The following is a 12,484-nucleotide window of genomic DNA, read 5'->3' on the forward strand; positions in this document are numbered from 1 at the left end:
CTGTTAGTTCTGGCTTTCCACCCGGTGGCGCATTAGACGCAGTGATGCATTGACTTGGGCAACTCACTTATTACTCTACAGCTCTGAACTCATCTGCAACCTTGAGTGGGCCAAAGAAAAAAAAAGCAGACAGTGAGTGCAGAGTGTTATTAAGGAATGGACAGCTAAACACTTTTTCACTGAAGTCCGGTCAAAGGCTGTGTATTTGCCAAGAAACCGCTGGCATACAGCTAAAGGAATACAACATAAGCCGTCCCTTTTCCACCAAGCATGCTCATTACGCTAACAACTCAGAGGTTGGCAGCTAGTTTTCAGCAAGGCTCAGCAAAACATCTTTACCTGACAACCTGCCATCCAACAATCAACCACGAAGGAAGTTATTAGCTGGCATTCAGTTTAGCAAAGACCGGCCAGCCTTCCTCCGAAGGGGAGTTTATCTGAGTGTGTGGAAGAGACCGCAGGTTTCTATCCTGAGAGCAAGAACAAATTTGAAAGAGCTAATTGACGATGAAGACTTGGCAAGCAAGCTAAACAAAAAAGCGGAGTCATGTATATTATATTTCTTGGCACTAGACGAAAGTAATGACATAAAAGACACCACTAGGCTTGTCATTTTTATCAGAAGGATTACAGTAATGACAATTTTCAGAAAAGGAGTTTTTTTTGCGATATAATCCTTAAAGGAAAGGAGAGGACTTGTATGGCAGCCTGTTGGGGGTCATCAAGAAGCACAAGCTACTTTGGAGTATGCTCGCCAACGATACCCCCAATGGATCGCCAAATTTGACTGGAAAAAATGACGGGTTGCTCAAAGAATCCAGGAGAAGGTGAAAAGGGACAATCCTCAGCAGGTAGTGATTTTCTTACTCTGCATCATCTGCCAGGAAACACAGTGTAAATTCATTTGTAGCTACTAGCGAAAGCTGACAGTTTTCCTGAGCTGAGTGACACAGATTGGCTTTGTGATTTAGCTTCCGCTGTAGACACACTGACACGCGTGAATGAGCAGAACGTGAAGCTACAAGAGAAAGACCAGTTTGTGCATGAAATGTACACAAACGTCAGAGCCTTCGAAACCCAGCTAGCTTTATTCTCAAAGCAGACGTCAAACAAGCTCATCCGCTCATTTCCCCCACACTGGCTACGCTTATAGAGGCCCCTCGACATGTGAAAGAAATACAGGAAATTGCTGGACGACCTCAAACAAAGACAGGACGACTGGACGAGGTCCAACTCTCTCAAACCGGATGAGTTTTAACGCTCATTAAGTGCAGCCACATTTCCAAACATCCAGAAGATGGCACAGAGGATGCTGGTGTTGTTTGGCTCTACGTTTATGTGTAAACAGACTTTTAGTGTGATGAACACCAACAAAGCCCCCAACAGGTCTCAGCTGAGCCATGAACACCCCAGATCTGTTCTGAGAATTGCCACATTAAAACTCAAAATTTCCGATGCACTGGCAAAGAAGGGTGATCAACGACACTGCTCCCACCAGAGCGAATGTAAGTATCAACACTGGAATGCCTTTTCAATGTTTATGTCTGATATGTGTGCATCTGGTGCTGGCCTGTCCCGCCTGTCAAATTTTAAAAGTCAATGTGGCCCCTGAGCCAAAACATTTGCCCACCCCTGTCGTAAAACATAATGAAATGATACAATCACAGTCATCGCTGCTCAAGAGAGCCTGGGCCTCGATGGTCATCTACAGCACAGCTAGATCTACTCAAAATATTGTACTCTTGAACAATTCTATAAGGTTAAGATCATTTTCAGGCCAGCTTTTGGTTTAGGGAACAACATACTGTATTTAAATGCTTTTTTCAATTTTTGCGTGAAGTTCAAGGATAGAAAAAGGTGTAAGACCTCAGAAATAAGACTGTTTTGTTTGTGATGGAGATAGTTTGGGAACAGAACAATCTGAAATCACATTGAACAGTTTTAAGGTTTGTGATTAAACAGCTCTAGAAGTTGTTATAGGCTGATCTGTATTTGTCTCTCACATCAGAACCGTGACATTGCTGCTTTCTTTGGGGTGAGCAAGGATAAACACTATTGACCACAAATATCAGTGTGTGACTGAACATTTACTATGTTGATTATACTGGGCTAAACGGTCAATTTTCAGTTGAAGTGAATAGAGCACGGATACAGACTAACAATTTAATCCATATCCACAGAGAGCTGTCCTGTGTCGGTACAATCTCTCAATCACATCATTGGACAACAAATAATCTCTTCCTAATTGTGGTCATGAATATATATGTATGTATATATATATATATATATATATATATATATATATATATATATATATATTACCCCAGACACTTGGGTCTTCCCCGGGGTCTCCTCCCGGTGGGACATGCCTGGAACACCTCCCTAGGGAGGCGTCCAGGAGGCATCCGGTACAGATGCCCAAGCCACCCCAACTGACTCCTCTCAATGTGAAGGAGCCGCGGCTCGACTCCGAGCTCCTCCCGGGTGGCTGAACTCCTCACCCTATCTCTAAGGGAGCGTCCAGCCACCCTGCGGAGGAAACTCATCTCGGCCGCTTGTATCCGTGATCTCGTCCTTTCCGTCACAACCCAAAGTTCATGACCATAGGTGAGGGTAGGTGCGTAGATTGACCGGTAAATCGAGAGCTTCGCCTTTCGACTCAGCTCCTTCTTCACCACGACAGTCCGGTAAACCGACTGCATAACTGCGGATGCTGCACTGATCCGTCTGTCAATCTCCCGCTCCATCGTTCCCTCACTCGTGAACAAGACCCCGAGATACTTGAACTTGAACCTGAGGCAGGACTTCTCCACCCACCCGGAGAAGGCACGCCACCCTTTCCCGGTGGAGAACCATAGCCTCGGTTTTGGAGGTGCTGATTCTCATCCCTGCTCATCCCCCGCACTCTGCCTCAAACCGCCCCAGCACATGCTGAAGGTCCCGGTCCGATGAAGCCAACAGGACAACGTCATCCGAAAAAAGCAGAGACGAAATCCTGCGGTTTTCAAACCAGATCCCCTCCGGACCCTGGCTGCGCCTAGAAATCCTGTCCATAAAAATTATGAACAGGACCGGTGACAAAGAGCAGCCCTGCCGGAGTCCAACATGCACCGGGAACAAGTCTGATCTACTGCCGGCAATGCGAACCAAACTCCTGCTCCGATACAGAGACCGGACAGCCCTTAATAGAGGGCCCCGGACTCCATACTCACTCAGCACCCCCCACAGCATGGCACGAGGGACACGGTCAAATGCCTTCTCCAGATTCACAAAACACATGTAGACTGGTTGGGCAAATTCCCATGAACCCTCGAGCACCCTGCGGAGGGTGTAGAGCTGGTCCAGTGTTCCACGACCGGGACGAAAAGCGCATTGTTCCTCCTGAATCCGAGGTTCAACTATTGGCCGTATTCTCCTCTCCAGTACCTTGGCGTAGACTTTCCCGGGGAGGCTGAGAAGTGTGATCCCCCTATAGTTGGAACACACTCTCCGGTCCCCCTTTCTAAACAGAGGGACCACCACCCCAGTTTGCCACTCCAGCGGTACTGTCCCCTTCCTCCAGGCAATGTCGCAGAGGCGTGTCAACCAAGACAGCCCTATGACATCCAGAGACTTGAGGTACTCAGGGCGAATCTCATCCACCCCCGGTGCCACCGAGGAGCTTACGAACCACCTCGGTGACCTCGGCTTGGGTGATGGATGAGCACGCCCCAGAGTCCCCACCCTCTGCTTCCTCAGTGGAAGGCATGTCAGTCGGGTTGAGGAGATCCTCGTAGTATTCCTTCCACCGTCCGACAATGTCCCCAGTCGAGGTCAAGAGCTCCCCACCCACACCGTAAACGGTGCCGGCAGAGTACTGCTTCCCCCTTCTGAGGCGCCGAACGGTCCTCCAGAATTTCCTTGAGGCCGACCGAAAGTCTTCCTCCATGGCCCCGAACTCCTCCCAGACCCGAGTTTTTGGCTCCAGGACCGCCCGAGCCGCGGCTCGCTTGGCCTGCCGGTACACATCTACTGCATCAGGAGTCCCACAGGCTAACATAGCACGGTAGGACTCCTTCTTCAGTCTGACGGCATCCTGTACTTCCGTTGTCCACCACCGGGTTCTAGGATTGCAGCCACGACAGGCACCGGAGACCTTGCGACCACAACTTCGAGCCGCACCGTTGACAATGGAGGCAGAGAACATGGTCCACTCGGACTCGATGTCCCCCGCCTCCCCTGGGATCTGAGAGAAGCTCTCTCGGAGGTGAGAGTTGAAGATTCCCTGACAGAGGGCTCAGCCAGACTTTCCCAACAGACCCTCACAATCCTTTTGGGTCTGCCCGGTCTGTCCAACCTCCTCCTCCGCCAGCGCATCCAACTCACCACCAGGTGGTGATCAGTTGACAGCTCAGCCCCTCTCTTCACCCGAGTGTCCAAGACATGCGGCCGAAGGTCAGATGAAACAAAGTCGATCATTGACCTCCGGCCTAGGGTGATATATATATATATATATATATATATATATATATATATATATATATATATATATGTATATATATATATGTATATTGTAATTATTCTGCATTATGAAAAGCCCTGAAAGTGTTGAGTTTGATACTGACAAATCGCTTTAATTGCTTCATGCTGTGCCGCAGCTGTAGCCAGCACTATAATACAAAGCAAATGCACTCGGTTCAGCAGCAGTAGGTGAGGCAAGCTGGTAAAATGTACCGTGTGTTCTGTGTCAAGGCTTATGGATTTGTTCTCCCCTCCGGTGAAGTGCGTACTTTCTCTCCTCAGAAGCTCGCTCTCTCTCTCTCTCTCTCTCTCTCTCTCTCTCTCTCTCTCTCTCTCTCTCTCTCTCTCTCTCTCTCTCTCTCTCTCTCTCTCTCTCTCTCTCTCTCGCTCTCTCTCTCTCTCGCTCCCTCTCCTTGTGTGTGTGTTTTTAACAAATTAAGAAGTGGTTTGAGTTTTTTTTTATTTATTTTTTTAGAAATACTCAAAGCTGATGCAAATGGATTGCACCCCAGCTGAACAGATAAGGTTGAGAGCACTTCTCCGACATTGGACCGAGGATCAGCAGAAACTGTTAGAAGCTGCATTTCACAGGAATCATCGCAGATTTGTGTTATTTATCCCACCTGGTGTTCTTTAAGTAAAATAATCCAAAGTCTCTGGGAATAAAGATCACAACTTATGTGTTGGGCAGATGGAGCTTTTTGTCAGCCTACTTTTAGTGACAAAAACCAACCGGGAGGTACAACAGTTCCCAGAGCTCACACGCTGAGCAAGAACTTCTTCAAACTGTGATGCTGCGTCTGTATGTTCAGCACGGCATCGGATCTTAGCCCAGGGCCATGCTGAACTCTCCCAGGAAGCTACGATGAGAAGTGAGGACACAAGATCAGAGATGATCTACAATAAAACAAAAAACATCCATGCCGGAGGTCTAAAGAGAAACCTTTGATCTCCCTCTTATTAATTTCATCATCATTATTAAAATTGCGTTCAAGTGTTGTTGCACTGAACTGAAACCAGCAGCGCAATAAGGGACTAATTGTAATGTTCCTCCTCATACAGGTTTGAGGTGTGACCTGTATTTGATGAGTTAAAAGCCAACTGGTAGGGTTTGAATGACGCAGTGTGTTATCTAGAAGAAGCGATTAAGCCAGCGTGAAATTGCGAAAATGTGACAGGAGCTGACAGCATCACAGTCTCACGGCGGAGACGGATGAGAGACGTGTCACAGCACATCTGGCTGCTGCGTGCCTCGTTAATGTGACAGCGATGTTTGCTCATCGCTCTTTAGAACTGCACTGCTGGTTTGTTTGATAAAAGCACGTATTGTGTTTGTTTGCTTCTCTCGGTTTTGTCATTGATACAACATTTTTCATGAGAAGTGAAATTAATCATTGTTTCATTGCAGATAATTCTGGGTTAAAATTGAGATGTCTTTTTCTGTTTGTTCTCTGTCACCAAGTTTTAGATAAGTGGTACCAAGACCTTGAAATGTAGACCTTGAAATTTTGCTGCAAATCTTAAAATATTCTCTGCTCCACTCTTTCCATGGTCATAAATGTTAGATGAATTTAAATTGATTAGATGAACTTGTCACTAAAGTCATGTTAAATATCTAATGGATGCTGTTTGAACAATAGAAGTTAAGCCTGCAAAGATCTTTTTTTTTTTTTACAGATAAAATGAATATATTTGTTTATTGAACCTCTATTTTACCAGGAGGTCCCTTGAGATACACTTATAAATGCAATATGATAGTAATATGTTTCATTAAATAATGAAATGTTGTGTTTTCATCGTCTTAGAATGAGTCATATCTGTAAATGTCATGGGTTCTCCTCGTAGTTCTCTACCAAGCAATGAAGGCAAACACGTAGGTGAATTTGGGATTCTTTTGAAAACTACGTTAATTAACTATGTGGACGGGGAAGTGGGGGCTGAATGCTATCCAGTGGGTAGCAATTAGCAATATTGCAATAAATCTTACACACCGCATGCTTAAATTTAAATAAAGCAAAAGTGTATTAACAGTGGATGATGACTGAATGTAATTGAATAATACTTCATGAATCCCCAAAGAATGATATCATGCCAGTATAAATTATTGCGGACAATGAATGAACAAATAAATAAAAGATAGTGATATTTGGAAGTAAGGCAGAGAGCGAGACGGTCTTTGAAATATAACACGGATGAAATATCACAGTTACAGGTTCAACGTCTGGGGTGCATAGACCCTTCTAAACATAAACTTTCCCATTTTTACATCATCTCTCTTTTTTTTAAGTACTCCAGTCCTTCTGCTGTACTCATCCTCTTCTTTCTGTCTTACTGCAAATATCTTTTAAAGTTTAACCAATATTGTCGGAAACCTGAGTCTGAGACGTTCCTGCAGCCATGTCTCAGTTAAACGCCGAATGCTGCAGTTCTGATACTCTGGCTGAAGCCTTATCTGGGCTGCAAGCTCATCCATTTAATTTGCCAGTATGATCAAACGAAGAAAAGGTTTTTAAATTCCTCCCCATTGCTCTCAGTTTTGCTCCTGCCCTGCATCCTAAATGCCTCCCGTTCAACAAGCCCACATGTATCCCCATGATTTAAACCTTGGGAATCCTGATCAGCTGATCCGTATGCACCCCTGACATATGAAATTATCACCCCCACCCCCCAAAACCTAAAAAAATAAAACCTCAGTTTTGCTTTTAACAGTTTATAAATAATATATATTTTTGTCATTATAAATACATTGGGAAATGTAATTCATTTATTTAATAAAACTACAGTTTTTTTATTTTGTGGGGGTGCTGCAGAGGTCTCAGATATTCATGTATCAAATGATACATCCACCATTACAGGGTTAAAAAGGGCCACAATTACTAACAAGAATCCTTGAGGCAGCTCCGACTCCGAACTAAAGTACAAAAATGTTTTAAACATCACTCTTACGAAATAAATGAATACATTTTGAGAAAACACACAGGAATACACAGTTGGACCAAAATTACCGAAACAACTGCTTCTACTGCTGCACCATTCTTGAACTTTCATTCATTCATTTTCCATCCCTGCTTCCATCCTGTACAGGGCTACAGGGGTGTGTTGGTGTACCAGCTGTCACTGTTGAGAGGTGGGGGGTACCATGGATAACTCGACAACAAAAAGGCACAGCCATGCACACACCCACTCACTCCTGAGGTCAATTTAGGATCAACTCTCAAGCTAACATCCATTTCTACTCAAAAGTCTTTCCAGCTATGCGGCAGCAGTTCTAACCACTAATATAACTGGTGATGTGACAGATCTTATGATAATACAAAATACCAAGTCTAAGAAAATTGTGATAATGCAGTCATTTCATTTTGGATCAGCCTTGATCGAGTTCTCATTAAAGCTATACAGAACCTCAATGAAGGTAATTACACTGAAATTCATCATTTGAATGTTGAACGCTCACCTCCTGTACAATGCCTGTGGCTACGCAGTTCAAAGCAGACTGGCATGTTTGACACAATGCTGGTGACCAACCTCCTCCTATTAGACCCAATAAAACTAACATGATACAGGGGTAAAGCTCTTTTGTTGAAACCCTTCTTGCCGCTCTGCAACGCTGTTCATGTGGGAGCAGAACAGACGTGGTAACGAGGACATTAATAAAGGATGCAGATCCATTTTTAATGATTCATTGGCCCCTTTAGTTTGAAACTTGATTTTTGTGTCTTTGGTTGGCTATCTTTTTTTGCTCAAAACCTGTGCTTCGCTTTTAGTGGGAATTGTCATTGTGCCACTTTATTATCCTTAGTATTTACTTAACCAACCAAAGTGCTGCATGAAACCTGCATACACCTGAGTGTGTGTGAGACACTGGAAGAAACAGTCTTCTCTGTCTATTTCTGGAAGATAATCCTCAACTAGGGATGTAAGAAGCAAGAAAAAAAGGAGATAGAAAGCTTTACTTTTCTGAAGAAACTTTAGTAGTCAAAAGCAGAAGTGTACAAAAAAATAAATGAATGCTGGAATTATTTTGCAGTTCAAATTCAAATTCAAATGCACTATATTAACTTATTCAGTTTGATTTATTTTTATTCCAAGTTAGATACCATTGTGTGCCCATATTGTGCATTTTGTTTCTTTCTGTCTGTGCAATTGGATTTTGGATTAACATAAAATAAATAAAGAGGGAAAGGAAACTGCAGCAAGGAACTACAAGTAGTTTCAGCTATGGTGTAATGTTTAACTGGCTGTGCGCACATATACACACGTACACACATACAGAGTCATCTCTGTTCTCACTTTTCGTCAGGGGGGGAAATCTGCCTTTTCTCTGCAGCAGGCTTCTCCTTTTCACAGCTCTCTCCCTCTCTCTTGCGTTGTTCATGCTGTGCTTGCACTGGAGCACTAATGAGCAGGCTGAGAGCAACCTCAACACACAGATCTCCCATCAGCTGAGGAGCGGCGGCAACTCCGACGGCATCTGAAGCATCCAGATGACTGACTGATCTGCAGTCAGCTGGGGAAACAAATGTAAAAAGGCATTCGACGGCACTGGTGAAGGCGTAGGAGAGGTCGTGAAGAGTCTTCAAAGGCAAATCAGCAATCAGTAGAGACAGTGAGAGGACAGGGCTCTGCTCCTGCAGGACTCTGCACACTCTGAGGCTGACCCTCAGAGCACTTTCTCTCTCCAAAAACAAAGGCGCCTTCTCTCCTGAAGAAGCTCAGCTATGGAGGAGACTCTCACCTGTAGACGAAGCCCTTTCTCCCAGGTGTTTGGGCGTCAGGGTCAGCTCATGCAAGCCAGTGAGTGTTATCGTTGACACACAATTTTATTGCTTGATTGTGGTCATTTGCATGCAGTATATCTTTTTAACAAAAGGAGTTGTTGGGGTGCGAGGAATTCTGCAATACTGTTATGCAATGAAGGTGTTTAGGGAGGCAACAGTTGAGTGTGTTCCACTTTTGCAATATATGCCTATTCTTTCTAATATATTTCCTATTAAAGCGTCTTCATTCACTTTCTGTCACATTTTATCTGTTATCATTTTATACATTTTTGAACAGTTTGTCATTTGTGATAGCAAAATGAATAAAAAGACTATTTGCATGACATTCTGCTCAAATATTATGGCAGGTAATACAGTGTGGCACGGCAATGTGTTAACGCTGAAAGGCGCCAAGGGAGACATCAGGTGTGAAAATGTGTCTTCTGTGTTTTGCATGCTCAGACTGGCGGTTGGTGTTCAGGATCCAAACTCAGTTTTCATGGATGCTCTCCTCTGATCTCAGTCTAGCCGCACTTGGCACAGGACTGAAAAGAAAAAGAATGCAAACAGCAGGCAAATATTCGAGTGAACATGACAAATAAATAGATGCAATGGAAAAAAATACCTGTAGGTATAATTTAGTGAAAAAATACCTTTGTTGCATTTTTAATGTTTGAATTTTGTAGAGCTGGCATATTACTACTTTACTATGCAGGAGCTGCTCATGATTGATTAAAAAAAAAAAAACAACCCTGTTATTGTAAAAATCTACATTTGGGCATATTTTAAGGTTCGTCCACATCATTCCAACTCTTTTCGTGTCATGTAAAATTTGAATACACTACTTGCATCAGCGTATGGTTGAATTTCAGGATCCGTCTCTGTCACAGGATTATAGCTCAGCATGACCAAAACTGCCTCAAATATTTTGGGAGAGAGTGTCAGAAGGTGTTAAAATGCACTTAAGCAGAGAATAAAAGCCCTGGGCCAAGGCTGACCTGATAGAGAGCAGGGTTGTGATTTCTCCCAGGTTTGCTGCAGATTTAGGTTATTACATGCTTGTATCTGCTCAGGGAGTCCGTCAACAGTTCTGTTCCTCTGCTTAGTCCAGCTGAAACACACACACATATACGCATATTTAAATATGTACATTCTTAGATTTTATTTACTTCATGAATGAATAATGGCCTCCTTTAATGTTGCTGTTCAGCAGAATGAAAACAGTGGACTTCCTCGGTTTTCCTCACCAGTGGAAATCCAACATTTGCCTCAGCTACAGAAATTTGTTTGAGCAATGTCCTCTTTGATTTGTACAATGGAAATGGGCACTGACTCACTTAGAGCATCTCGTTCGGGCACAGTGAATAATTGCGTGCACCAGACAGCAAAACAGAGAGATAAACAATGAAGTGACTGATGAAATGTGAATAAACACATCAAGGTGCACTTTGCTTTTCATTTGCACGTTTAAAAGCCATGCACCACCTCACTTATACATTTGTTTTACAACATTCCCAAGAGGCACCGAGGTGCTTGTTCTTTGTTGTTTGCACCCGATTCTAACAGAACTTAGTGAAATATTTTAAATCAATTGATGTGGCTTTCAAATGCTGCGTGAATTAAACCTAAATGTCACTCAATGCTTGTTAAAATGGCATTAGCACTGCATGGCTTGTGATGAATTACAGGCAGTCCTGTGCTAACCCAACTTATCTATGCTCTTTGAAGCTTGTGCTGCATGTCTGCGATTTTGGATGAGCGCGAGAGGTAGGGGAGGGGGCGATGGAAGGAGAGAGGAGGGAGTGGCGGGGAGAGGAGGAAAAAAAGTGAGCACGCGGCAAACTGTGCAAAGGAGTGATGGGTGTTGGTATTCTATTTTTAGCAATATTACATACAGTTACACAGCTGTAGGAAGATTAATCCACAACAGTGCTGGCTTGCAATATCAGAACAGTAATTATAGAGGGGATTTTTTTGTTTGTTTTTGTTATCTTTGGCCGTCACCTGTCATTGGATCAGGAGAACTTCAGTTATATGCAAAGTCCTACTTGAACTGCAAAGAGGAACATTCCTTCCATGAGTGTTGCACATCCTCAAAGAATATCGACAACCTTCTAGTGGGATCCTGGCAGAATAAACACTTGACAGATTTTTTTTTTTTTTTCTTGAATCATATTCACGTGGCAGTGCCAGGTGCATAATCCTGCTACAATTCTCTTCCTCCTCACTGGTGGTGTGATTCATGCTGCGTTCGCTGCTGCGATGTGTTGTCAGAAGTCTCTCAGCAGCTCCTGCTTGCTGGAGAAGTGTCACTACCTTGGCTTTGAAACAGTGCTGAAAGTATCACATTAAAATTGATTTCTTTTTGGTATGCCTTTTCAACGTGCCTTAAACAAAACAACTGTGGCACCAGTTTTCTATAGACTTGTCCACTGGGAATAATTGTGATTTTATAGAAAAGATTCGTCCCTCTTGACAGTTCTCAACACAGAATTGCCAGTTTAAAAAATACAACAATAAACTAGAACTTGGGAGTGCAAAAAACATTTCAAACATGTCTGTGGACAATTGGAAGGATTGTGAATTGATATTCAAGACAGAATTGGCAGTTTAAAAAATACAACAATAAACTACTACTTGGGAGTGCAGAAAAACATTTCAAACATGTCTGTGGACAATTGGAAGGATTGTGAATTGATATTTTCGCATAAGCTTTCCAGAGATTTTTTTCCAACGCAGCTCCAAACTGTTACTACATTGGAACAAAAGCGCCCTGCTTTCTTTTCTCTTACATTATCTCTTGGCCCATATTCCAGACGTCAACCCACTTTTCAGTTTGAAAATAAATCAGCGTGTAAAATGATTAATGTCAAACATTAATTTGCTTCTAACTGCGGTGCATTTCGTCATTTGCTGATTTGGACTTTGGTCTGTTTATAGCTCGTTATTCCCTTAGGTAAATTGCTTTCGATGCTCTTCTTATTACATACGTCAGAAATAATAATTTTTTTTTCTACTCATCTTTTCTTTCTCTTTTCTTTATCCACCCATTTACCCATATATCAACAGAAAGAACAAACAATTGACAAATGATGTCTAAAAATGCATGAGAATTTCCATATATATATATAAATTCCAATCATTTTTGAAGAAAACATCCGGACGGAGCTTGACAAAGCTGAAAAGTGACATTTACTCTTTGCAAAACCACAACAGGATGTTCTTTT

The 12,484-nt window shown here is 43.0% G+C and overlaps 1 protein-coding gene across 4 annotated transcripts in view; it reads left to right on the top strand.

Moving 5' to 3' along the window:
* The first annotated feature begins 8,916 nt into the window (after window positions 1-8,916).
* kazna (kazrin, periplakin interacting protein a) overlaps window positions 8,917-12,484 on the top strand; it is a 196,484-nt gene continuing 192,916 nt past the window's right edge. The window contains exon 1 of one of the 4 annotated variants that reach the window (XM_061736480.1): window positions 8,917-9,294. In XM_061736480.1, coding sequence (XP_061592464.1) covers window positions 9,219-9,294 — 76 coding nt within the window. In that variant the 5' untranslated portion in view covers window positions 8,917-9,218. The remainder of the gene's footprint in view (window positions 9,295-12,484) is intronic. The other 3 variants (XM_061736479.1, XM_061736478.1, XM_061736481.1) reach the window with 3 other exon arrangements.

This window comes from Cololabis saira, chromosome 12, assembly GCF_033807715.1.
Source record: "Cololabis saira isolate AMF1-May2022 chromosome 12, fColSai1.1, whole genome shotgun sequence".
Lineage (NCBI taxonomy): Eukaryota > Metazoa > Chordata > Actinopteri > Beloniformes > Belonidae > Cololabis > Cololabis saira.